General features: G+C 31.1%; 1 protein-coding gene and 1 long non-coding RNA gene across 2 annotated transcripts in view; one reads left to right on the forward strand and one right to left on the reverse strand.

Moving 5' to 3' along the window:
• LOC147808200 (uncharacterized) overlaps positions 1 to 26569 on the reverse strand; it is a 197489-nt gene that overhangs the window by 82567 nt on the left and 88353 nt on the right. The window lies entirely within an intron of this gene.
• LOC147808201 (uncharacterized) lies at positions 20208 to 21887 on the forward strand. The gene has a single exon (XM_087166163.1). It carries the CDS (start codon positions 20694 to 20696, stop codon positions 21885 to 21887), a length of 1194 nt encoding a protein of 397 aa, XP_087022289.1. The 5' UTR covers positions 20208 to 20693.

Genomic DNA, 26569 nt, shown 5'->3' on the forward strand with positions numbered 1-26569 from the left:
CTTTTTAATTAAATCAGAATCGAACGCATTCGTATAAAAAGTATCCACATATGTCCAGAAACTTTCATACCAAACTTTCATACCAAACTTTTCATAGAAACTTTCATACCTTTCATATCATATTTCATACAAAAAATCATGTAATAACTGGGAATCGTGAAATCAAAAGATCTGGGGATGCCACTAATTACAGAAAAAAATTGTAGTGGTGGTGAATAAAGCTGTTTTACTTTGTTGAAACAGCTTTGTTAAATTCTCGGACATAAGCCTTATTTTGATAATGCCAAAGTTCTTTCCATCCAAACACATCGGCTTATCTTGATGCTCTGAAATCTTATGACATTCTTTAAATTCAATTCGTAATCTCCAGCTCTCTAGTTTATCATATAGAGTACCTATTACCTCGTTAACTACCTGAGTTCATCATTACCTCTCCATAGCGCTTGGAAATGCATGTCATTCTGATTTCCTCAATCAGCCACCGTGGACTTTATTTTTCAATTTCTTTTTGCCAAGCTTAAATTTGTCGTCATCTGCTGCCAGTTTTTGCCCTCTGTTTTAAATATCTTTTGTTTTCCTCATTCGCGATTGATGAGTTTTAAGAATTGGCACCTATTTTTGAGCACGCGAAACAGGGAAACTTTTTTCAACCTAATAATTTTGGCAGCAAATAAAGTTCACAAAAATGTAACTTTTATTTTCTGCGTTAGCACATGAAATTATAATTTTGGATTGCCTCGAGTGTAAAAATTTTCGTCTCCAAAAATTATAAGCAATTTCATCACAAAAATATTTACACAAATAAAATAAATTTCGATAATTCTTAAATTTTTTTGCAAAATAATTTATAACAACTTCAAAGAACAATCGCGTAGCACTTTAGTTAGAAATTTTTCACACGCTGTAAACAATGCAACATTTAAATAAATTATGATTAAACTAAAAAATTATTTGTATTTATAATCAGCATAATACTACGATCATTCGAGGGAAAATAATACCATAACTTTAACATTTCTGAATCAAGACCTACTAGGAGTAATGTAAATCCTTTTGATATTCTACCAAAAAATAATATGGACAGATGATTAATGATAAGAAAACATTAATATTCCCCATAGAGAATTGCAATTCCGTCAAAAAAATCATCTCAAAGGATATAGTTAAAACAATTTATTACAATCTATCAAGCACATGGAAATAAAGGTGACTTATTCAAGATTTTTTGCAAACAAACTATTTATTTTTGTTTGTATTTTTCGAAATATTGAAGAAATTCGGTGCAGGAGATGGAAAAGTTAATGTGTTTCCGATTAGATTGTTTCTTTTGAAGTCGCTTTAATAATAAGTTTTTGACGTATGTTTCAGAGTTTTATGAGATGAGATTTTGATCTCTGTTCATCTAGAATATTTTTAAAAAAGCTAACTTGAGAAATAATCCATATTGAAATTGATTTTTAAGATTCAAAAAATGTTGATCTACGCTTATTTAAGTATATTTATAATGAATCTGACTTGCGAAAAATTAAAAATTCTAACTGATTTATAAGAGTTAGAAATTTTTGATATCCGTTTATCTAGGATATTTTAATAAAGCTAACTTGAGAAATATTGCAAATTTAAATTAATTTTGAAATTTAGAAATTCATAAACTATGTTCAATTAAGTATTTTGTTAATAATGTTAACTTGAGAAATATTGCAAATTTAAATTGATTTTTTTAAGATTTTGAAATTTTTAAATCTGTTTATTTAGTATACTTTTAACAAAACTTGAAAAATATAGCAAATTTAAATTTTTATAAAGATTCAGAAATTTATAAATAAGCAAATATTTTTAATCCTTTAAATTGAACACTGCTGACAATATGCTAATCATTGTGGAATATGATTTGATAATATTAATCTTTATTGTGGAATAGAAGTAGATAACGTTACTGTTAAGGAATTTAAATTTATCTGAATATAAAATGGAACAACACTTGAAAATAAAATAACTTAAAAATAAGTAAAACCATGATATTTGCAATTTGACCCTCGCAATTAGTCAATTTATGACCTTTTATTGATTTTTCTTACACATTTACTGAATTTTCTAAAGTTTTAATGAAGGAAGACAAAGGAGAAACTCAAAGTAACTTTTATCCTGATGATCGGATTATTAAATATACTTAGTCTTTATGGTTTCAACAGCTCTTTTAGCTAATGCTAATTATTAAATACAAAGGATTGAGTTCAGTCGGGTTAAAAAAGAATATTTCTAAACAAAAATTCACATTTTCTCACTTACATTTTGTTTCAGAAATTCCATTCTAAAATGCTTTTAATTTAAGTTTAGAATCAGAATAAAATAAAAAGTTTTAGCAATTTAATACTATTTTTATACTAACTTTTCCTGTAGTACTTTCTAATGCTTGAAAAATATTGCTAATTTGGTATGAAAACTTTTGAATTCCTAAATAAACGAAATTGGTAATTATGTCGAAAATTAAATTGATAAATTGATGACCTTAAAATTGAAAAACTAATTTACTATACTAAACAAATTTAATACATGAATGTTATTAAAAATGAGATAATTAAAGTTGAACATAAATATAAAATAAAAGTTATTTTTGCTTAGTTTCTGTAATAAAGGCAAACATTTTTCTAATAAATATTTTTTACTAAATTACAAATCTTTCAATTTTCACATTCTTTTCTCAGAAGTGAAAAAAAAATATTTTTGAATGTATGAGAATAAATATTTCCAGGTTAATTTAAAAGAGATATTTTCACAGGTTTATAAACTACTCTTACTTAGGTAGCTACAAACCAAGCTCATACTACTTTTTATAAAAAAAAAAGTTGTAAATTAGCCAAACCATATTTTAATTAACTTCAGTACAATGAAATAATTAAATAGCATACCAATAATGAAAATAAAAAAATTCTGGGATAGGCTAAATTTTTAATTGCTGAATTAGTTTTCAAAATAAATTTGCTAAAATTAAGCCATAGTATTAAAAAGTCTTAATAATTAAAATTCTGTTATCAAATTAATTAAGCTTTGCATGCCATCCTTGACAATTTTTCTTAATTTCGAACTAAAGTTATGAAAAGCGCTAACTAAAAAAAGCTCTATAATCCTGCACAGTTAAAATAAATTTTTAATCAATGCTTCCTTCAAAACTCAGAGCAATACTTTAATCCTCTTTTAACTACTTATTACAGCTAAGAAGATTTGCTCCTATAATCACTTTTTTATAAATATTCGAACTTGTTTTTTGTTTTTCAATTTACAACTAATCTGTAACTTCGTAAACAATTTCAGGTGAATTACAATAATTTGTATTATCTTTGATTACAACTGAAGTAGATTAGCGAAGGCGTATTTAAAAAGTAAGAAAAACTACTTTTCCTGAATTTTCAATTCATAATGTAAATAAATTAGTTTTGTAAATCATGCCTCTTTTTTTAAATAATTAATAGCTTTAAAAAACAATGTTTTAATAAAATTATTAATAATTTGAAATTTTAAAATTAATTTTCATGCAGCGTTAGGGTCAAGTCCCCAAAGTTTCAACAGCCTAACTAGATTTTGCTATTTAATTAATGCAGTTATTCAAATTAAATATGAACTTTATTTGGACACACATGCGATTTTTGGATAAATTCTACTGATCCTCAAAAATAAATAACGTCAGCATTCTAGACTAGGAACTTTGGAACGATTTTTTTTTAAAGAAATAATAAAATTTTAATTATTTGCGCTTTTTCATAAATTATCAAAACTAGTTCCGCAAATCAACCATATTTCATAATGCATTACAAGACTGCTTAAACATAGGTTTATAATAGACAAAAAATTATTAATTCATGAAATCATTGTTTAGTAAAGATATTTCACGAATATACATAAATACTTTTAGTTCATGCAAATAGCTCCAGGAATACAGTGGTAAAAAATATTATTAAAGGTCCAAACTTTCGTTTTTAATTCCAACTATGTTTTGGAAAAGTTCTTTTCATCAACCACTTATACTTTGATAATCAAAAATCAGAAATCCTTGAAAGAACAATATATATATTCAGAAAATTGATATTTTTGTTATTTAGTTATCGTAATTTAATTAAGTTGTAGTACAAATTAATTAACGTACTGTGTGCAAAAAAAATAAAAAAATAACGGACACCCATAATAATTTTGATTTATTGATCGGATCTTCATGTTCTAGGACTCAATCTTAATGGTTCGAAAGAGTAGCTTCAATTAACTAGTGTAGACGATATTTTAAGTCATGAAATCAGAAACACTAAAACGTACTTTTTCTAAACAACTTACCTTTTTATTCAACTGATTCAGATTTTTGGTTGTTAAAGTATTAGGTGTAGCAGCAATCTGGGAATTATGGTCAATATAGTTTGGTCAAGAGAGTGATCCAAAGTTTGGACCCTTCATTGTTAACTTTACTTTTTGCGTATTTGTCATTTTATATGGCAAAATACAAAATTTGAGCAAAATTGGTTAATTAGTTTCTGAGAAATCAAAAATACTTAAAATTCGATTTCCCAAGAACTATTCGACCTACTTCGCTCAAATTTTGCCTTTTGCTATTTAAAGTATTTGTCTCACAGAGTTCGCTATCTTAATGTTTGAATTTGTTGCCAAAATAAACACGTTTTCTAAGTTAATCATCAACTGTTTGCTGTAAATACTCTTAAGAACTTTCTTTCCCCCCTCCAGACTCTTAGTACTTTCATCTTTTGAGATCTGAGAAATGTAAAGATTTTGCAAAATAAATTCATGTTGTACAGTTAAACAATATCAAATTAGGACTTTTTTTAGTATCAATTCAAAAATATCATGTCTGATGCCCGCTATTAAAATACATCTCTAATAAACAAAACTCTCTCGGTGACAATGGACATTTTTATTTTCAGCTGCTTGCTTTGCTAGCCATTCCCCATCATTTCTAAGCAATCTTTTTTTATTTCTCCTCTTCAAAATTAAAAATTTTGCAATGTCAAATTTTAATTTTTTTATCAATTAAGCATTATATCTTCATCCAGATTTTTTCCTTAAATTTCGATTTAAAATTTTTGTTATACAACGAAATCTTGTTTTGGTGAAAGTTTCCAGTATGGTTACTCTTTTATTTAGGCAATTTTTTGCATTCTTGTAGAAAACAGGGAAACTGAATTAAAAATTTGATTTTTTTATAATAAGAAATTGTGATCATAAGGAAAATAAAAAATTTCGTATAAAAACAAAAGCTTTTAATAACAGAGCCCAACTCGAGGGGTACCCTATTCTACATTCAAACATATTGAATAGGGGGAAATGTTAATTTCTAATAATGCTGTATAATTTAGAATCCAATATTTTTTAATTGTACAGGCTGACAAACAAAAAAATTTACTGTTTAATAATTGTGAAATTGTTAATAAGTTATAAACTGGTTTATAAATGGTTATCATAAAATGCTGCGCAAAAAGGTAATATTGTAGTATTACTTAAAAATAAAAGTAGTAGTTTATTATAAAGTCCTTCATTTAGAATAATAATCACAACTATGATATTGACTAACAATAATGCTAAAAGTAAATATTGTGGAAAAATTACATTATAAAATAATAATAATAAATAACATTAAGTAATAAGAAACCGATATATACAGTGAATTCGCGATAACTCGAATCTGATAGGACTGACGAAAAACTTCGACATATCGGAAGTTCGACTTACCGTTAGTTTCGGTTTTGGACTTTCAAAATATTGTCGGATTATTTAATTAATGCTTATTAATCATTTTTCTGACAAGCCATTTACGATAAGACTGTTTGAAGCACTTTATGATACCCTGGTCCATCGGCTGCAACTTTGCTGTTGTGTTTGGCGGGAGAAACTGCAAGTTGACTGCTTTCAAATTAGGTTGATCACTATGTGCTGTGCATTTATCCATAAAGAGTATCACTTTTCTTTTTTTAGCGAATAATTTCCGATCCAATTTTCTTACATAGTTTTCAAATAAAACTGATGTCATCCAAAACTTTTTGTTGAACTTGTAATCCAAAGGATACGTTTTTACATTCTTGAAACATCGGGGATTTCTCTTTTTTTCCGATAACAAGTAAGGGCAATTTCTTTGTCCCAGACGCATTTCTTCCAATTAGGACAGTCAAACGTTCCTTGCTCATTTTCCCCCTTGAGCAGTTTTCATCCTTAAATATCATAGTCTTATTTGGAAGACATTTAAAAAATAAACCCATTTCATCAATACTGAAAACATCATTTTAACTGTATCCTTGAAGTAAATTTGGTAATGTTTCACTTAACCCCTGTTCACATACTTCAAGAGGGACAGCTTTATCTTCTCCATGAAGAGTGCGAAAGACATTGTGTGTGTGTTGCAAAGGAAGGGGCAAGATATCAGCTCCTAGGTTTTTTTTCTTGCTTTAAAAGATCCAAAAAAATCGAGTTAATGGGAGTAAAATTCGAGTAATCGAAAATAATTAACATGAAATTGAAGATAAAAGGGACGGGACCTCATAAAAAAATCGAGTTATAGTAATATTCGAGTTATCTTACTTCGAGTTATAGCGAATTGACTGTAATTTGTGAGTCAAAAAAAACAATTTTATAACTTATGTTAATATTATACTAATTACAACCGAAATTAATAAAAGTATCTTATTTAATTAAAGAATGTGATCATGCGATTTACGGGCCAATAAGAATACGTAGGCCACAATCAGAAACTATTCGACTAAAACTTTTATAGATTGGATTGAGGAAATATTAACAATTCCTATTGCCTGATTCCACTTTAAATTAAATACTAAAAATAAAGTTAGAACTCCAATCTAGAAACTCAAGTCACTTATTACTAAATATAAGTAAGTATCAATTTTTTTGGTAAAAGTTACAAATTGATTTTGATGCAACTAAGCATCAGTTTTAAAAACCTGATATTTTTAATATCAGATACATATCAATCTAATTTAAAAAACGGAGGAAAAATTATATATTAAAAATTCCATTATTTTTCAGCTCACTTTTCGGTAGTTGAGTTAAATTTAATACAAAATCAGTAATTTCTTGTAAAAGAAAAAGTGTAACATATTTAACATGTTTTTACCATCATTACTTTTAATGAAGTTATAAAAATATAATATATCCTGAGACTTAAATAACATATATAACTAGCACAAATTCATATAGTTATTACAGTTAACTATCAAATCAAATAAAATACGCAACAAAACAAATTTTATTTATTTATATCTGGTATAATTTAATCGTATTTCAAATGAATTTGAAGAATTCAGCTAGCTCGTGAAAAAAATATTTCGGGAATCAAAAAAAGGAACTATCCCTCTAACTTGCTTTAAAATATCATTAAAATTAAGTTAATAAAAAAACTTTTCCTCTTACATAGTTTAACATATAAAGCAAAACAATTTATTCGTAATTTTTGTCAAAATATTTAGGAAAAAATTCATGTGAGAATTATAGTGAAAAAAGAATTTTTAATCAAGTATAGTTAATCTTTCTATATATGAGGAAGATATTTTATAATTTTCCAAGTTGAAAATAACTAAAACACGATTTGACTTACCGACATGAAAATGTAATCTTAATTAAGCTCATTATCATAAATTATGATAATCTGTGAAGAAACGGAATCGAATTTGTATAACTCTTTAAATATCTACTTCCGTGTGTCAGTTAAGTAATTACTATTATTTTCGGGACTGACCCTAAAATTTATATGAATTGACATATTAATCCAATTTCACTGATAAATACAAGTTAATGTTCACAGTTGGAAAAGCCGAGCACGCCTGCCATTTGTTTTTGCGAATTAAGTCAGAAAGAGGCACTTTTCATTTTACAAGAGACCGCTGCAAGGACAAAAGTACGTCTTAGCTCAAACCCTCTTGGATAGATGGCAGCACCACTCAATGGAGAGGCCACTTCCACAATTTTGACATAAAACTGAAGGGGAAGAAAATTTTTACTTGGCTCTCAGCTTCCCATCACGGGACTTTTGATTCCATATATTTAACGAGCACGTATATATTTTAGTATTTACTAGGTGTATCTTAGCGATATTGCCAATCGAATCATGGCCCCATCGGGTTAGAGTCCAATTCTATAACCACTAGGCTATAACCACCCGAGTTAGCATATTTTTGACCTATACGAATACTGACCGGTGCTGAGAGAATGCTTTTCTAATTGACAGAAATGCTAGCGAAGTTTTTACCTGGAATCATTACCTAAATCAATTGATACAAATTTTAATCATTGAATTTAAGTTATATTCATTTCAAGTACTATGCTCTTTGAAATTAGAGTACAAAGTATCAGATACATTGATAGGGACCCATCTCTACTTATAACCTTCTTCCACCAAACTCTAGTACTTTCGCCTAACACATTTTTATTTTTTTTTATTCCAAATTACGTAACATTTTAAAAGCGAATAAATTTCTTTTCTCAATATAATCAAATCATGTTCCACAGAGCGTTCTAAGTGAAAGTAGGGGAAAGTATAAATTTTGTATCTAACCAGTTTCACAAAATTTAGTAATTCTAAATACATTTGAGTGGACTGAAATTCGAACATTTTACTGAGACAGTTTCCTCTTAAAATAAATATAAATCATTTGAACGGAAACTTGGTAATAAAATATTTAAAATTGTTCCGTAATATATCTTCCTATTTATATTTTACTAAGAATGGAAAAGGAAATTCTATTTGTGATTTACTTTATTCCAGAATAATTTAAAGAAGAACAGAAGTAAACGATCTGTAATAACATTATTGCCCCGAAGCAAATAAAATTTCCGATTTTTCTCGTCGATGAGATATTTTCAATTCAATTGGGTTGAATTAAATAGAATTGAAGTAAAATAAAGTTTTCATGAAAAATATCTTCGAATTTTCCAGAAGCTAAAATATTAAGTCTCTAAACTGAATAAAATTTGGCAGTTTTTGAAACAGTTCTGGAAAGAAACAATTTCTTAAGAAAGAAACAATTTCAATTTATTTTACTTGAAATTTACTTCAAAATAAATTTTCAATAAAGATTATCCAAGACAATCCATATGTTATACAAGATCAGAATTATTCATATTGCATGCTTTTTGACTTGCATATATTTTCTTTACTTCGCTTTAAAAATAAGACATTGCACACTTTTCAGGCAACATATGGAAATAATTGTTCTAAATTTACATCATATTTGATACCTTTTATTTGCTTATTAAAAGAGAGAGATTATGTGTCATAGAGTCTAAGTGCATATCTTACTTATAAATCCCAACTCATTTGTTCAAATAGTAATTTTGACCCTTCAATCTTGGAAATCGTTGAAAATTTTAATTCATTCATTGTGGAAGAGACTTGTAAAATTCTATGTAAATATTTTTATTTATTTGCAAACTATGTTCTGAATATTTTTATTACGAAATTTAATCATTTATGTCTCATAAAATGTTGTTCTATTTCTGTTTCGTTTTTTCGTTCCAGTTTGATCTCCATTAAATAAATGGAAGCATTATATTTTATGCAGGAGCCGATATCGTTTGAAACTTTTGAGCAATTATTAAAAGATATTTTGGAAATCATCGAAAATAATTTCGTTGCTGTTCCTGAATAGATATATACGCAGAAAAATAGTACTTGAAAGCGCATCAAACAAAAGTTGAATGCTTATTAAAATATCACAGCCAAATTTTCAAATAAGCGGAAAAAAACTCACTACCTGCTGTATAATTACGTATTCTCGTAAAATTTACCTCTATTGCATTTAACCCTTTGACGCAGAATATTTATTAAATATTTGTTCATACTTTCCTTTATAACATATTAAGACAAAATAAGTAAAAGTATCATATTTAGCATTTTAATAATTTGTGGATATTGTTAAGACGGGAATTCGGGTGTGGTTGGAAGTTGTATAGTAAGATTGACCAATTGAAGATTGTGACGAAAACAGGACAGTTGAAGATGAAAACTGGATCATAATTAATAAACCTTTTATTTAGTAGTATTTGTAGAGCTTGAGGTGCCAAATTATATTCTTATCCATAGGACTTTTAAGTTGTATAAATTTGCATAATAATATTAATAAGGACAGGCCAAGGGAGACAAATCCCCCATGACCTGCCTAATCAAAAGCTAAATTAAAAGTAAGTGTATTTGTTCCCAACGGACACAGGATAGGAGATGGATAAGAGATGCAAAATTGGCGAATTATCAAAATATAACGTAGCCAAAACAAAGCCTACCCAGCATAATCAATATTGGGTTCGAAAATATTTTGGCGATCACGAGTAGCCAACAAAACTGTGGGAATTATAAAAACCCTTTAACTGAAACATGTTTGAGGTAAGAAATTAATAATAAAGAGTTATAAATAGATTTTTGGTTTCGATTAGGAGTGGCAGTGAATTAATGTGTCTGCATTAGTATTGAAATGAAAAGTTAGCCGTACCATTGATCGATAAGAAAGAATAAAACATTGTATGTTCGCTTTAAAAGATTAACTCTTTGATTTAATTTAAATATAATTCGATTAATAAGATAAGTTTAAGTAATTAAAGATATTTTAAAAGGTAGGAAATGTGTAATGCCAATTGTGGCATCACAGGTATAAAATACAACATGAAACATCGGTGTATTTTTCTTCGTTAAAGATAAAATCTTCCAAACACGGCTCTCTTCCAAACAATAGGTTTTTTATATTTGCACGTATTTACAGTTATTTATATCTAAAACAAACAATTATTAATCATTAAAATTTTCTTAATTTACAAAATCAATTTCTGATACAGTTTTAATAATAAAAGAAGAAAAAAAATTTAACTAGTTTTTTTAAGATTTAATATTTTTCAAATATCAATTTAATCAAAATATCAATTTAATGTTTTAGTAAGCAAGCTTTCTATACATAAATATTGCTTCAAACAATGTCTTCGTCAAAAATTTTGTGTAAAGCATGTACCGAACCAATTCTGGAAGACTCAGATGGATTAACATGCAAAGGTGAATGCAATTCTGTTTTTCATTTTCATTGTGGTGGTTTCGCTGAAAGAGCTTTTAGAAGACTTACTGTTGATAAAAAACAAAAGTGGACCTGCGCACGATGTTCAAAATCACAGGAAAATCCAACGAAAATAAAAAGTGCAACTAGCCCAGACATTCTCGAGGATATCTTACAGCAAAATAAAGACCTAAAAGAGTTAATAACTAACAAATTCAATGACTTAACCCGTTCAATTGAATTCAACAGTGAAGTAATTCAAGAGTTGAAAAATTCTATCACAGAGCTACAGAACGTAAACAAAACTTTACAAGCAAAAAATTATCAGCTAACTAGAGAAAGCGCAGAAATAAAGAAGGAACTGAATGAACTAAAAGAAGCAGTTATTGAACTCAAGCAATATTCCCGAAGATCCAACTTTGAAATAAGTAACTTACCCGAATGTGAAAATGAAGACATACAACAAGTAATATCCCAGATTGATAATGTTGCGAATACTAATATATCCGAAAATTTGATCACCGCTCACAGAGTCCCCAGCTTTAATAAAGATAAACCTAAACCCATCATCGTTCAAGTTAAATCCAAATCTGTACGTGATGAGCTCTTAAAGAAACTGAGAAATCGTAAACTTTCAACCTGCGAAATCAACTCCAGATTCACTGAAATGCCTGTTTACTTCAATGAACATTTGACTCCCGAACTGAAGCATCTATTTTATCTTTCACGTAAGGCTAAATCTGAAAAGGGATTCAAGTTTTGTTGGGTTCGTGATGGTAAAATATTCCTGAGAAAAGATGAATCGTCCAAAATAATGCGTGTGAAATCATCTCAAGACCTTAATATTCCATCCAACTGAAGAAACATTTTTATCTGTGCCGGACTGCCTAAAAATTGAAAATTTGGACGATTTAAAGTTTTTTATTACCTCAACCTGTAAGTTAAACATTAATATTTTACATATAAATATTAGAAGTTTAAGAGCCAACTTTGATAATTTTATTTCACATATTTCTAGCATGATTGAAAATATAAGTGTCATAATTATGTCGGAAATTTGGATTTACCAAAATGAAACTAATTTTTACTCAATAGATGGTTATAATTCATTCTTTAATTGCAGAAATAATAATCGCTCTGGAGGTGTTTGTGTTTTTATTAAAAAATGTCTTGATATTTCAGAGTTAGCTATACATTTTGTTTCCGCAGAATCTATCTTACTTTATTGCAAATCTTTAGATTTATTATTTCTATCTATATATAGATCTCATGATTTTACTGTTGATTTTTTTAATACTGAACTTAAAGTAATAATCTCTAAGCTTAAATATCCTAATATAATACTGATGGGTGATATAAATATTGATATTCTAAGTGATGATTTTATTACTCATGAATATATTAATTTATTATGCCAATTTGGATTTCAAAATTACATAGACAAACCAACTAGAGTAAATTCCTCATCAACTTGCATTGATCATGTCTTCGTAAAAACAAATAAATTTTCAATCAAATCCGGAATATTCATAAATGACATAAGCGATCACTATCCAACCTTTTGCAGTGTTCATTACGATGAGGTAAATAAAATTAAGGAAGCTGAAAATAAAATTTCAATCAACTATAATAAGCTCAATAATTATCTGTCAAATTACAAATTTAATTACAATCCTCAAGATTCTCTTGATCAACAATATCGAAGTTTTGTTTTCAAACTCAATAATTTAAAAAATAATTTTAAATATAAGCATAAATCAAACAAAAAAGCCAAAAATAACTGGATGACTAATAATATCTTGATTTTAATTCGAAGAAAGGAAAAACTATTCAAAAAAACTAGAAAATATCCATGGGATATTATTTACAAAACAGCATACAACACTATAGTTTCTGAGCTTAAGAACTTAATTAAAACAGCAAAATCAGAATATTTCAAATTCAAATTTTTAAATTGTGATTCAAATAAACAAAAATGGGATCTTGTAAATGGCATTATTGGTAATCAGAGCAAATCACTTACTTTACCTGATATTTTAAACGACTATGAATCTTCTGATCAATTCAATAAATCATTTGCAAATGCCTACAGTACCTCAAACCCAAATTTAAACAGTTTGCAAAAATATATTTCACCAAGTTTAACCTCGTTTGTTTTCCTAGAATTGAATGATTGTGAAGTACTTCACTTAATAAATTCTCTTTCTAATAAAAACTCCTTTGACTATGACGGTATTAATGTAAAATTAATTAAACTATTTGCTCTCAATAATATAAATTTTATAACTAATTTCATCAATACCTCAATCAAGTCATCCATATTTCCAACTTCTTTAAAAAGAGCAACCATAACTCCTATTTTTAAAACCGGCGATAAAAATTGCCTATCAAACTATAGACCAATTTCAATATTACCTGTTTTTTCCAAAATCATTGAAAAAGCTCTAGCTGATAAAATGTACAATTATTTAAAACATACAAATTTTTTCTCTGTTAATCAACATGGATTTATTAAAGGCAAAAGTACAGAAAAAGCTCTTTTGGAATTTTCAAAATTTATTCATAATAGTATTGCTGAAAATAAGATAACAGTAGCTATATTTCTTGATATATCAAAAGCTTTCGATAATGTCAATCACAATCTTTTAATTAAAAAATTAGAATTTGCTGGTTTCAGAGGAATTATGTTAAATTGGTTTGTTTCATATCTTTCAAACAGAGAACATAGAGTTAAAATCCGAAGTAATTTTAGTAATTATATTTTTTCAAACCGTGGTGTTCCTCAAGGATCTATTCTAGGACCCTTATTGTTTATTATATTCATCAATGACTTTTGTCAACTCAAACTTTTTGGTAAGATAATAACGTATGCTGATGATTCCGTAATTTTGTATTCTTGCACTGATTTAAATCAACTAATTTTTCAAATTGAATCTGATTTACGCATAATTTCAAAATGGTTTACAATAAATGACTTAAATTTAAATCTAAATAAAACTAAATATATTTATTTCAGTTTAAGAAAATCAGAATTTAACTTAAATTTAAAATTTCACTCTCTCTCCTGCAAAAGTACTAATGAAAATTGTCAATGCTATATTCTACAATCTGTAAATAATATCAAATATTTAGGACTGTATATCGATTCTAATTTAAAATGGAAAACACATATTAACAATTTAGTTAAAAAATTGCGTTTCGTTTTAGTTAAATTTTATCACCTTAAGAATAAAATTCATTTTAATTTTGTGAAAGCACTCTATTACTCCTGGTTTTATTCTTTAATTAATTATGGTGCGATAATATATGGCGGTGAATATAAAACTAATTTACTTCCCTTAATCTCAGTTCAGAATAAATGCTTCAAGATTATTAATTCTCTAAATATAAATAATTCAAGTGTAACTACTACCAATATATATACAAGAATTAACCTATTACCATTTCGCCATAATGTATTTTTTCGTATTTTACTCTATTTACACAACAATAAATTAATATGCAAGTTAAAAACTAATGTGTCTGAAAGGAGACCAACTGAAATGTATGAGATTCCCCTCTTTACAAAAGAAATTTCACGAAAACAGTTTTTTTACTTAGCACCTAAATTATATAATAAATTACCATTTCAATTGCAAAACATCAAAATATATTCTTCTTTTAAGCGTGCTTTATTTCAATTTATGATGAACATTGACGATTTAGATCTCTATTTTTCACTTTAAAGGAAGCATTTGATTTTTTATACCAGTCTTGTGCCAATCCAAATGAATTTCTTATGTTACCTTTGTTATATTTTTTTATTTATTTATTTATTATTTTTTTTTTATATATATATAGTTTCATGCATTTTTTTTTTGTTTTCTATTATTACAGTGTACAACAATATATGACGTCTTATGATGAGCAAAATAATTTATGATTCTTTTTTTTTTTTTTCTTTTTTTTTTTTTTTTTTTTTTTTTAAATTTCTATTTTAAATTTATTGTATTATTTTTCTTTGTCGCCTGGACAGGATTTTCCTCTTGACGACGAATATATATTCTTTGTATTTATGTGTTTTTGTTCTCAATAAAGTTATATATTTGTTTGTTAAAAAAAAAATATAATCTCGAAAAGCTTACAGACTTTTTCAGTAACTAATAAACTATTTCTTATAATTAAATAAAAGACTATTTTTACTTGAATTTAGGTGGTGAAAAAAATGTATATAAAGGGGACACCGGTGTGCCATCTGCATCAAAGGGGTGATGGAAAGGTATATATATATTTACAATAGTCGCTGAACAGCCGGCCCAATTTTTTGGGTTTTCAACTACTAATGTTCAACTCCACAACCGTGTGATTTTGAAGCCAATCCAGAAGGCAAGGAAACTCCTGCATCAAGTATTGGGAGAAATTCTGTCTTCGTGGACGACGTAATGATGGAGCAAACACCCATTTGCGTTACATGGAGAGGAAAACCACGAAAACCTCCCACGGTCAGCCTAACGGCAAGGGAACTTTATCCCATAATCCGTCTACCACTGAGGATAGTTTTACATTAGCACTGTGGTTATTGCAAGCCGCATGCGGAATTTACATCGACCAGCCATCGCTGGGATTCGAACTCGGTTCACCTCATTGGAAGTTTGCTCCATCTCCTGAGCTATCACGGCTGAAAATGCAGAGGTATAAAAATGTCACTAAGTATTCTACAATGGACCCCAACACTGGTATTTTCTAATATTTTATCCTATGCCTCCCAATATTCTTAGAGGGACACCAAATATTTAAATGATTTAACAAAAGCCTTTTTCTCTTAGAGAAAGAAAAATTTTATGAATGCAGTATTTAAACAAAATATTTTAATGTAATATCTATTTAAAAATGTAAAAATTTATAACCTAACTCTAAAGGATTTTAATCGAGGGAGATAATGTATATAGACTTTCCTGATAGCAAAAAGAATTCTAAGAAAAATAACATGCTTCCAAAAAATATCTCAGTTTAAAAGAAGAAAAAAATAGTTTAAGTCACTGAACCGATTCTTTTCAGGGTAGATTTGGTATGGAAATGCTCTGTCAAACCCATTGATGCTTAATAATCTTCCAGTTCAAGCTTTCTTTTCATATTATTTTAAAAAAATATTCAACTCCCGTTGAATACTTTTTATCATTCTTAAGAAATAACTGGAAATAAAAAGGTACTTTGCTTTTTGCACTTTTCATTAAATATCAGCTCTCAAACAATTCTATTGTTTCTTTCTTGATACTGTTCAAGATTTTTAAAAGTGCTTTGAATTTAGTATTTGTCCATGTGTTTTAAAATATTCAATTTCAGCAAATTTATTATATTACTCCAACAATTCTGATGTTTCTTTCTTGATATTGCTAAATATTTTTAATTTGCTTTGAATTTGGAATTTTTCCATGTGTTTTAAAATATTCAATTTCAGCAATTATATCACTCAAAAAATTCTTCGGTTTCCTTCTTGATACCGTTAAATATTTTTAATAGTTCTTTGATTTTAGTGTTTCTCCATGTGTTTCAAAATATTCAATTTCAGCAATTCATTATATCACTGAAACAATTCTTTTGTTTTCTTCTTAATATTGTTAAATATTTTTAATTTGCTTTGAATTTAGAATTTTTCCATGTGTTTTAAAATATTCAATTTCAGCAATTTATTATATCACTCCAACAATTCTTCTGTTTTCTTCTTAATATTGTTAAATATTTTTAATTTGCTTTGAATTTAAAATTTTTCCATGTGCTTTAAAATATTCAATTTCAGCAATTATATCACTCAAAAATTCTTCTGTTTCCTTCTTGATACTGTTAAATATTTTTAATAGTGCTTTGAGTTTAGTATTTGTCCATGTGTTTTAAAATATTCAATTTTGGCAATTTATTATATCACTCAAACAATTCCTCTGTCTCCTTCTTGATACTGTTAAAGATTTTTAATAGTGCTTTTAATTTAGTATTTGACCATGTGTGTTTCAAAATATTCAATTTCAGCATTTTATTATACCAATCAAACAATTCTTCTGTTTCCTTCTTGAAACTGTTGCATGTTTTTAATAGTGCTTTGAATTTAGTATTTGCCCATGTGTTTTAAAATGTTCAATTTCAGCAATTTATTATATCACTCAAACAATTCTTCTGTTTCCTTCTTGATACTGTTAAATATTTTAATGGTGCTTTGAATTTAGTATTTATCCATGTGTTTAAAAATATTTAATTTCTGTAATTAATTATATGCTATCTGTATACCCGTTCTCCGCAGGGGGAGAAATATATTATAAATAAATCATAACTGTAAAACACTACGAAATCATTTCACAAAACTGAAATACAGGTACCAACACAATTAATAAAGCTAAATTAACTTCAATTTTTCTTATTTCTTTTTTTTTTCATCCTTGCCAGTGACTTTACGTAATTAGATTAAGCAAAAGACATTTCTAGTCGTCCATCCCATCAAAATAAGGATTAAATGTATTCAGTATCTTTTAGCTTGATGTAATTGCTCGAGACCAACTCATGATGGTCAAAACTTACCACAATTAAGCGAGTTCCTCTGGTACTTATTTCTTCCGAAGGCTTGTAATACCTATCTTTAGTCATTACCTACATTAAAACTGCAAAGTATTAATGAATCTTTAATAGATGCCAAATATACCAATTGTACAGATAGTAGTATTCTTGATATTAATTAAATGTGCGCTAATTACCATAATAGCATAAGTACCTATTACTAAAATTAATTAGCGTCACAAATATTAAAACAATTTTTATGGCCATCTGTGGGAATTAGTAACATTACTCCATTAATTTTTGTTTTCAGTACATAGCTTATTTTTTATTTTAATTAGTACCTATTTCCGAAATTAATCAAGCATCATTGGCGCCAATTATAGCATGGCTATTTGCGTTTTACTTAAGCAAATTAGAACTATTTCCCCATTAATTTTGCTTTTTAGTACATAGCTTATAGTTTTATTTTAATTAGTACCTTTCACAAAACTTAATTAATCTTTATTTGCTTCGATAATAGTACAGCAATTTTGTACTTTTCTCTCATCTAAATTAGCACCATTTCTGCATTAATTTTGCTATTTAGTACATAATTTATTTTTTATTTCAGTCATAGTACCGATAACTACAATTATTTAAGCATCATTGGCATTAAAAATAGTATGGCGAGATTTCGCTGTTCTTCTAAACGAATTAGTACTATATCTCCAAATAATTTTGATTTTCAGAACATAATTTATTTTTTGATAGTGTTGATTTAAAATTTAATTTTACAAAAATGTGTTTAAGTTAGAGCCGTATAAAATGTAATTTTCCAAAATTACATTCTGAACCTGTATAATGCTATGCCCTGCCCTATAATCAGCGTGGTGGGAAAACAAAATACTGAGTTACGATGTCCTTATTTTCATAAATTTGATTTCTTATTTGCATGCATATATATATATATATATATATATATATATATATATATATATATATATATATATATATATATATATATATATATATGCAAATATTTTTTTAATTTTATTATATTCGATTCAAGCTATAAGCAATATTTTACATCTTCGCGATTTTTGTTAACTGTTTTATTATTGTACTTTTAAACCTAAACCACGTTTTAATTCACGCCGGTAAGTTTGATTTCCTTTTACATTTTTCTTTTATTTCATGATTTTTTACAACATAAGGTTTTTTGCGATATCGACACATATAAAGAATAATTTTTATCTTAGGATAATTATTCTTTATTCAGAAATATCGCATTTATAGCAATAGATGTGTCTTGACAACGACTATTTGCTTTTACCATTCTTGTTTCTCTACCATTTAGTTTTTTATTTTATTCATGTTTTTCATGTTAACTTGTGTATATATATATATATATATATATATATATATATATATATATATATATATATATATATATATATATATATATATATATATATATAACTTAACGTTATCTCTAACAATTACCTTTAACTTTTCTTCGTTTCTTCGGACAATCAAACTAGTTTTGTAGTTTTTTATTCCACTTTCTTCTTTAATCATTCCTTTGTTTTCTTTAAATATTAATTTTCAAACTCCAAGCACTCTAATTTCTTACCTTCATGTTTTAGAAGGATTCTAATGAGATACAATTCGGGTGGTGAATACGGAACACCTTGCATAAACCAAACAAACGTATATTTATGTATAAAAAAGACTACTGCTAATGAAATAAATGTTGAGCGTACGTTTCTTCTGAATTATGAATACTGACCATTCCTGCTAGTTAATAAAAAATATAACTTTTAAGGAAAGTTAATTAGTTTCATAATTTATTTGTAACAATTCGAAATATTTTCAGTAAAACAAAAGCTTTATGGAAATGCATAGTTCAAGAATTTTTCAGGTGGCATCAAATTTAAATAGCTCGCAAGATCTTACATATTATTTGAATAATGTATTTAATATTTAAAATTATAATTCCGAGTGAAGGCGATAATAATTTTACATTTTCTAATTGCTTGAGGGACATATTCAAAGCAATAAGATTCGTGATCTAATTGCCAGAGTACAGATGATTTAAATTATCTATTTATACCCCAGGGTAATTTTACGACTCCATTTAAGAGTAATATATCCATAATTGTCGCAACCATACTAGTATTTAAAGGAAACTTATGATCAAATAACGTAAATGAGACTTGCTAAAATTATGCATTTGCAATTTCATCGCTTTAGCAATATCTAAGCGGGGTGTTATTTTCAATGACAATTCGAAATTGTAATTGCTGAATCTTCATACACTTTTCTTTGAATATCGTTTAGAAAGTTTCGATCGTTTTAATGCAATATCAATTTGGACGAATGTGAATTATTTCTAATTCTGTATCATTAATTTTATTATAACAACTTCTAACAACGTTTGTTCTAAGTTTTGTACCTCTCCGTTGCGTCAATAATTTCATGAAGTATGCGTGATTACTTTAGCTTTCAGAGATTGAAGTGTATTGACAGCTGCATTCAGTAAAAAAAGAGCATAAAAACTAGTTTGGTGAAATTACGTTACATTTAAAAATTTTAATAGATAATTTTCGCTTTTTGAAACTTTTCTGAAAGTTCCTTGCATCAAAAAACTGATCAAAATATATTGTCGAGTCTCAGTAGCTCAGGGGTAGAGTTCGCTTCTATAAAGTCGAAGGTCCTCGGTTCGATCCGGGAAGCGGTCGCTAATTTTTCTATTTCGTTTATGAGCATTCCAGAAGCTTCTGGAATGTTCAGTCTTCGTCATTTCCTCTTTCGTTCTTCCTAGAAAGCTTCTAGAACATTCTGTGATACTATAAAAGCGATCCCGTGATTATAAAGAAGAGTTCTTCTGGGCGCAGACTGGTTGCCGGTATTTGTAAATTCCTGATGTTAATAAATTATCAAATTCTCATCTTGTAATCTTCACTGAATCTAAACACTTTAACGTGACAAATTTGGTGGAGGCGCCGGGTAAGAGTTAATCTCTCAATCAATATCACGGAGCAAAACACTGACCGGCTTAGAAGAAGCCGTCGAGTTCAAGGACTTCTGCCCGAATTTGGACTATACGAAAAACCTAAAGAAGCCGTTCCTGAAACGACTGTGCCAAAGACAGCCATGGCCAATGTGCCAGAGACAGACATGACCACTGGGGACCAACAGGATATGAAACCTGCCTTTTGGATGGCGCCAACAGTTGCTGCTGAAGCCAGGAAACCAACGATCTTCCAGGGTACTCCAGGACAAGATCCGACAAAATGGCTGAAGGAATACCAGAGAGTGTCATCGTACAATCATTGGGATGACACTATGCAATTAGCTAATGCCTACTTCTTCCTGGACGGCACCGCAAGACAATGGTACGAAAACAATGAGGACTCACTGACGTCTTGGACTTTATTCGAAAATGGTTTGAAAGTGACCTTTGGAGACACACAATCCTACCTTAGACGAGCGAAAGACCACCTCAAGTCTCGCGCACAAAAATCCGGCGAAAGCATCCAGTCTTACATTCAAGACGTTCTCGGACTTTGCATTCAGGTTGACCCGACCATGTCCGAAGGAGATAAGGTTTCCCACCTCATGAAGGGCGTCGCAGAAGATGTGTTCCAAGCCCTTCTTACGAGAGAAATCCTAACAACAGCCGATTTTACAAAATGGTGCCTGTACATAGAAGAAATGAGACAAAAGAGAGTGGGACGGTACAAGTTTGCCCGATTACCTAATGTTGTCCCTATGGCCACAGTGGACGAAGCACCTGACTTGGCTGTGCTAATTCGTCAGATTGTCAGAGACGAAATTCGACATGTAAACGCGCAGCCCTTCGAAGTCCATCCCCGTGAACTGCAAACTACTGAGGCTTCTATTCGAAACGAGATGGACCGATCCATAGCAGCTCTTACAACCAACCGACCTCCCTTTATCATGACAGGACGCCCGATTGCAAGACCTCCTAGACGTTTGACCACATACGCCACAAAGCCACAAAATAATGTTCCTTGGAGTGAACCCCAACGAAAGACCGACCTGTGGCGTACCACGGATAACCGTCCAGTGTGCTTTCATTGCGAACGACCGGGACATGTCGTTCGCTATTGTCGGGAACGCCGAACCATATTTAACGACTACCGATCCAACAACCCGAGAAGATATCCGTCAGCTGACTATGAAGACGATACTACTTACGACGCACCTCCCAGGCGAAGATCCCCTAGTCCTGCCCGGGGACGGTCACCGATACGTCGTATGAGATCTCCATCGCCGATGCTGCACCGCCGTTCCAGCCAGTCGCCAACCCGAGAGGAAAACTAAGCCTTGCGCCCTCAGTGGGAGGTGAGGCTGCAATTTTTCGAAATCCTCCATTGGCCGCTAAATTGCAGGGAAACCACATCGACATTCTCATCGACGACGAACCCGTAAGAGCACTTGTGGACTCTGGAGCATCCTTTTCCGTTATCTCCGAATCATACAGACAAAAACGACGAAAAGTCATGTTCCAAGCCTCAAAGGACACTATCCTTAAGGTCGCCGACGGCCATTTTGTGAGACCACTGGGTACTTGTGTATTGCGACTGACCATAGATGATCGAACACAGCCCTACCAATTTACCGTGATGCCGAAGTGCAGCCATAGCGTTATTCTCGGTTTTGACTTTTTGAAAGCATCACAAGCCGTAATTGATTGTGGCCGAGCTGAACTTACCTTTGACGAACTTTTACAAGATCAACCAACGAAGCCTTGCACCTTTAACCTTCATGCTGTGTCTGACTTTGTAATCCCTGGCCGTTCCTTCAAACGCATTACAGTAAAAGCCCCAGAAAAACAAGAAGACATTGATTTAATAGTCGAAGGAAATAAAATTCTGTGCATTAATCAAGGAACTGCTATCCCCTCCACTATATCCTCCTTTATCAATGGCGAAACTTCAATATGGGTGGCTAATGGACATGCACAAGCACGTCACATCCCGAAAGGTATGTGCATTGGTTACGCTGAGCCTGCCAACTCCGACTACTTGAACACGTTGACGGAAGTACCTTCATACGCTGATATTGAAGACTCAAAGCGCACTGACCTAGTCGACTACTCTCAAATGATGGCCGCAACCCTGAGCACGGAGCAGCGAATGCAATTGCAAAACCTGCTGAGAAGCTTTCAAGACGCATTCTACTACGGACTATCGCGCCAAGAATACAAAATAAAAGTGAAACACAAAATAGACACCGGAAGCCACCCAGCAATCAGCCAAAGACCATATCGAGTATCTCCTACAGAGCGACGCATAATCAATGACGAAGTTGACAAAATGCTGAAGCGGGACATCATTCGACCATCAGAGAGTCTGTGGTCGTCTCCGGTTGTGCTAGTTTGTAAGAAAGATGGAAGCTGGCGATTTTGCGTTGATTATCGTCGCCTCAACAAGGTCACCAAAAAAGACGTTTATCCTTTGCCCAGAATAGACGATACTCTAGACTGTCTTAAAGGGGCCAATACTTTACATCGATGGATCTGCACTCTGGTTATTGGCAAATAGAAGTGGACGAGGCTGATCGAGAAAAAACAGCGTTCGTCACTAGTGAAGGGCTATATGAATTCCAGGTAATGCCTTTCGGATTATGTAATGCTCCTGCAACGTTCGAGAGAACTATGGATAACTTATTACGTCACCTAAAATGGAAAATGTGCCTTTGTTATTTAGACGATATAGTTGTATTTTCGCACACATTTCCCGAACACCTTCGGCGGTTACGCTGCGTGCTATCCTGCATTCAAGAAGCCGGACTTACTTTAAATCCCAAAAAGTGCCAATTTGGCGCTAACGAAATCAAAATACTTGGGCATCTTGTATCCGGACGAGGAGTAAAACCTGATCCAGATAAAGTCACAGCTGTACAAAAATTCCCTACACCGAAGACTGTGCATGATGTCAGAAGTTTTCTGGGTCTGTGTTCTTACTACAGACGATTCATCCCAAAATTTTGTTTCCGCGCTAAACCCCTTCAAGAGCTTTTAAAGGGAGACTCAAGATTCTGCTGGGATCAGGCCCACATAGATTCATTTAATGACCTCAAATCGGCGCTGACTTCACGACCTGTTTTGGCATTATTCGATGAAAACGCACCCACCGAACTGCATACCGACGCCAGTGGATACGGTATAGGAGCCGTGTTGGTCCAGCAACAAGACGAAGAAGAAAGAGTCATCGCATATGCTTCGAGGACCCTATCTAAAGCCGAGAGAAATTATTCGACCACTGAACGTGAATGTCTGGCAGCTATATGGGCAATAGGGAAATTCCGCCCATACCTCTTTGGGAAGTTCTTCAAAATTATTACGGATCACCCCTCTCTATGTTGGTTAGCCAATTTACGAGATCCATCTGGTCGACTAGCAAGATGGGCTTTGAGGCTTCAAGAATACGACGTCTCTATTATTTATAAAAGTGGAAGGAAGCATGCTGATGCAGATTGCCTATCACGAAATCCTGTCCCTGACGAAACCATTTCAGGAGTTGAGTCCCTTGCTGCGGTGACTGACTTGGCTTCGGAGCAACGTAACGACCCGCAGCTTGCCAAGCACATCAGAGTCTGCAAAAATTCAGCCGACTTGTCAAGCGCAGGGTTCTCCATGGTGAATGACATCCTTTGCAAGAAGAATTTTGACCCATCTGGAAAACAGTGGCTACCAGTCATTCCTAAGAAAATGCGGTTAGAAATTCTCCGCCATTTTCATGATGAACCTACTGCTGGACACCTGGGACTGACAAGAACATATGATCGTCTCCGAAAGAGATTCTTCTGGCCGGGGATTTTCCGAAGCGTGCGCCACTACGTAACACATTGCAAAGAGTGCCAGCGTCGAAAAGCTGTTCCACTGAAGCCGCCCGGCAATCTGATCCCCATACCTCCAGCCGAAGTCCCATTTCAGCGTATTGGTATGGACTTGCTAGGACGTTTTCCAAAATCACAGGATGGAAATAAATGGGTAATCGTATGCACCGACTATCTTACACGATACGCTGTGACAAAAGCTATTCCCAATGCAGAAGCTCCAGAAGTAGCAAAATTCTTTGTTGAAGAGATTCTTCTAAAACACGGAGCTCCGAGAACCATCATCACGGATCGTGGTCAAGTTTTTCAGTCGAGACTCATTGCCGAGATCAACCATCAGTGCAGCGTAGTTCATAGGATGACGACCGCATACCACCCTCAGACGAATGGACTCACAGAGCGCTTCAACAAAACTTTGGCAGACATGCTATCCATGTACGTAGACGTTGAACACAAGACCTGGGATCTGATTTTGCCGTTCGTCACGTTTGCTTATAACACAGCTAAGCAAGATACCACTAAGCATACGCCCTTCTTCTTGACGTTTGGACGAGAGGCTGAAACAACATTGGATACCATGTTCCAGTACCCCATCGAGGATTCGGAAACAGACTTCATTGCGAGGTTGAAGATCCGTGCAGAGGAATCTCGCCAGTTAGCTCGGATCCGCACTTTGGAAGCGCAAGAGAAAGACCGACGTCGCTATGATTCCAAGCATCGCGCAGTGTTCTATCAGCCTGGTGACTTGGTGTGGATTTTTATTCCTGTGCGCAAGGTAGGTCGCTCCGAAAAACTTCTCAAAAAGTATTTCGGTCCGTATCAAGTTTTGCGTCGCATTTCGGAGGTCACATATGAGGTTCAAGATTTTGACCCTACATCCAGGAGACGTAAACCAAAGGACATCGTTCATGTACTCAGGATGAAACCCTACTATGCACCTGAGGCACAAGAGGACTTGTCTCCAGGCACCCCGAGTACAGACCAAAACATGCGGGTCGCCAGAGTTCAGAATCAAAATGCAAGAACTGATGTCTCCAAGGCGACCACGGCCTATTCCGGACCAATAACAAGATCACGCAGGAACCTATAACAGCGAGACGCTGTACTTTTAAGATGGGAGTAATGTCGAGTCTCAGTAGCTCAGGGGTAGAGTTCGCTTCTATAAAGTCGAAGGTCCTCGGTTCGATCCGGGAAGCGGTCGCTAATTTTTCTATTTTGTTTATGAGCATTCCAGAAGCTTCTGGAATGTTCAGTCTTCGTCATTTCCTCTTTCGTTCTTCCTAGAAAGCTTCTAGAACATTCTGTGATACTATAAAAGCGATCCCGTGATTATAAAGAAGAGTTCTTCTGGGCGCTGACTGGTTGCCGGTATTTGTAAATTCCTGATGTTAATAAATTATCAAATTCTCATCTTGTAATCTTCACTGAATCTAAACACTTTAACGTGACAATATAAATGGTCATCAAAATCATTTTAAACTTTTTAAGTAAGAAGCATTTCATGTTTATAGTTTTCTTTGTTACTATTATAATAATTTCTTGTTTTGAATAAAGCAGTTCGTGATTGATTAAATAAACAGAGACTTTCAAAGCTCATTTCTAAAAAAGGTAAGCTAAGTAAATATGTATATTTATTTACAAATTATACTTTTTTAAAATATAAACCGTAACTGTATACAAATATATAAACTAAATATAAATTAACAAAACTGTAAACTATACATAAATAAGCAAAACTGTGCATCTTAATAACATTTAATATTTTTATTTCACGAATAACAATAAATTTTAATAAGCTGATTTCTAAAATTATAATTTAAATATACTCAAAATGAACAGACTGACATATTTTATAATTGAAAAATTAAATTTTGAGTGCTTGTATTGCTTTCGTGAGGATGAAAATAACATACTATTTAATTCATTACTAGAAAAATACTATTAAACAGAGAATGATTTTTTTTTAAATAGCCCTTGCATATTTTATAAATCCTTGTTAAAGCATAAATGTAAAAAAATAATAAATAAATAAAGATTGGCTAATTATTTCATATAATTTTCTTTTTTTTTTCTTTTTTTTTTCTTGATATTTTAAACATGGGGTGTTTAGAATTAAAAAATAATGTTTCAATTAAATAAAATATTTTATTTTAATTTTGATT

This window comes from Parasteatoda tepidariorum, chromosome 6 (assembly GCF_982258835.1).
Source record: "Parasteatoda tepidariorum strain Cologne lab strain chromosome 6, Ptep-v5.0, whole genome shotgun sequence".
Taxonomy (NCBI): domain Eukaryota; kingdom Metazoa; phylum Arthropoda; class Arachnida; order Araneae; family Theridiidae; genus Parasteatoda; species Parasteatoda tepidariorum.

Bases quoted from the DNA above. Each gene is read 5' to 3' on its own strand.
- LOC147808201 (XM_087166163.1), top strand. From the start codon at position 20,694: ATGGCCAATGTGCCAGAGACAGACATGACCACTGGGGACCAACAGGAT.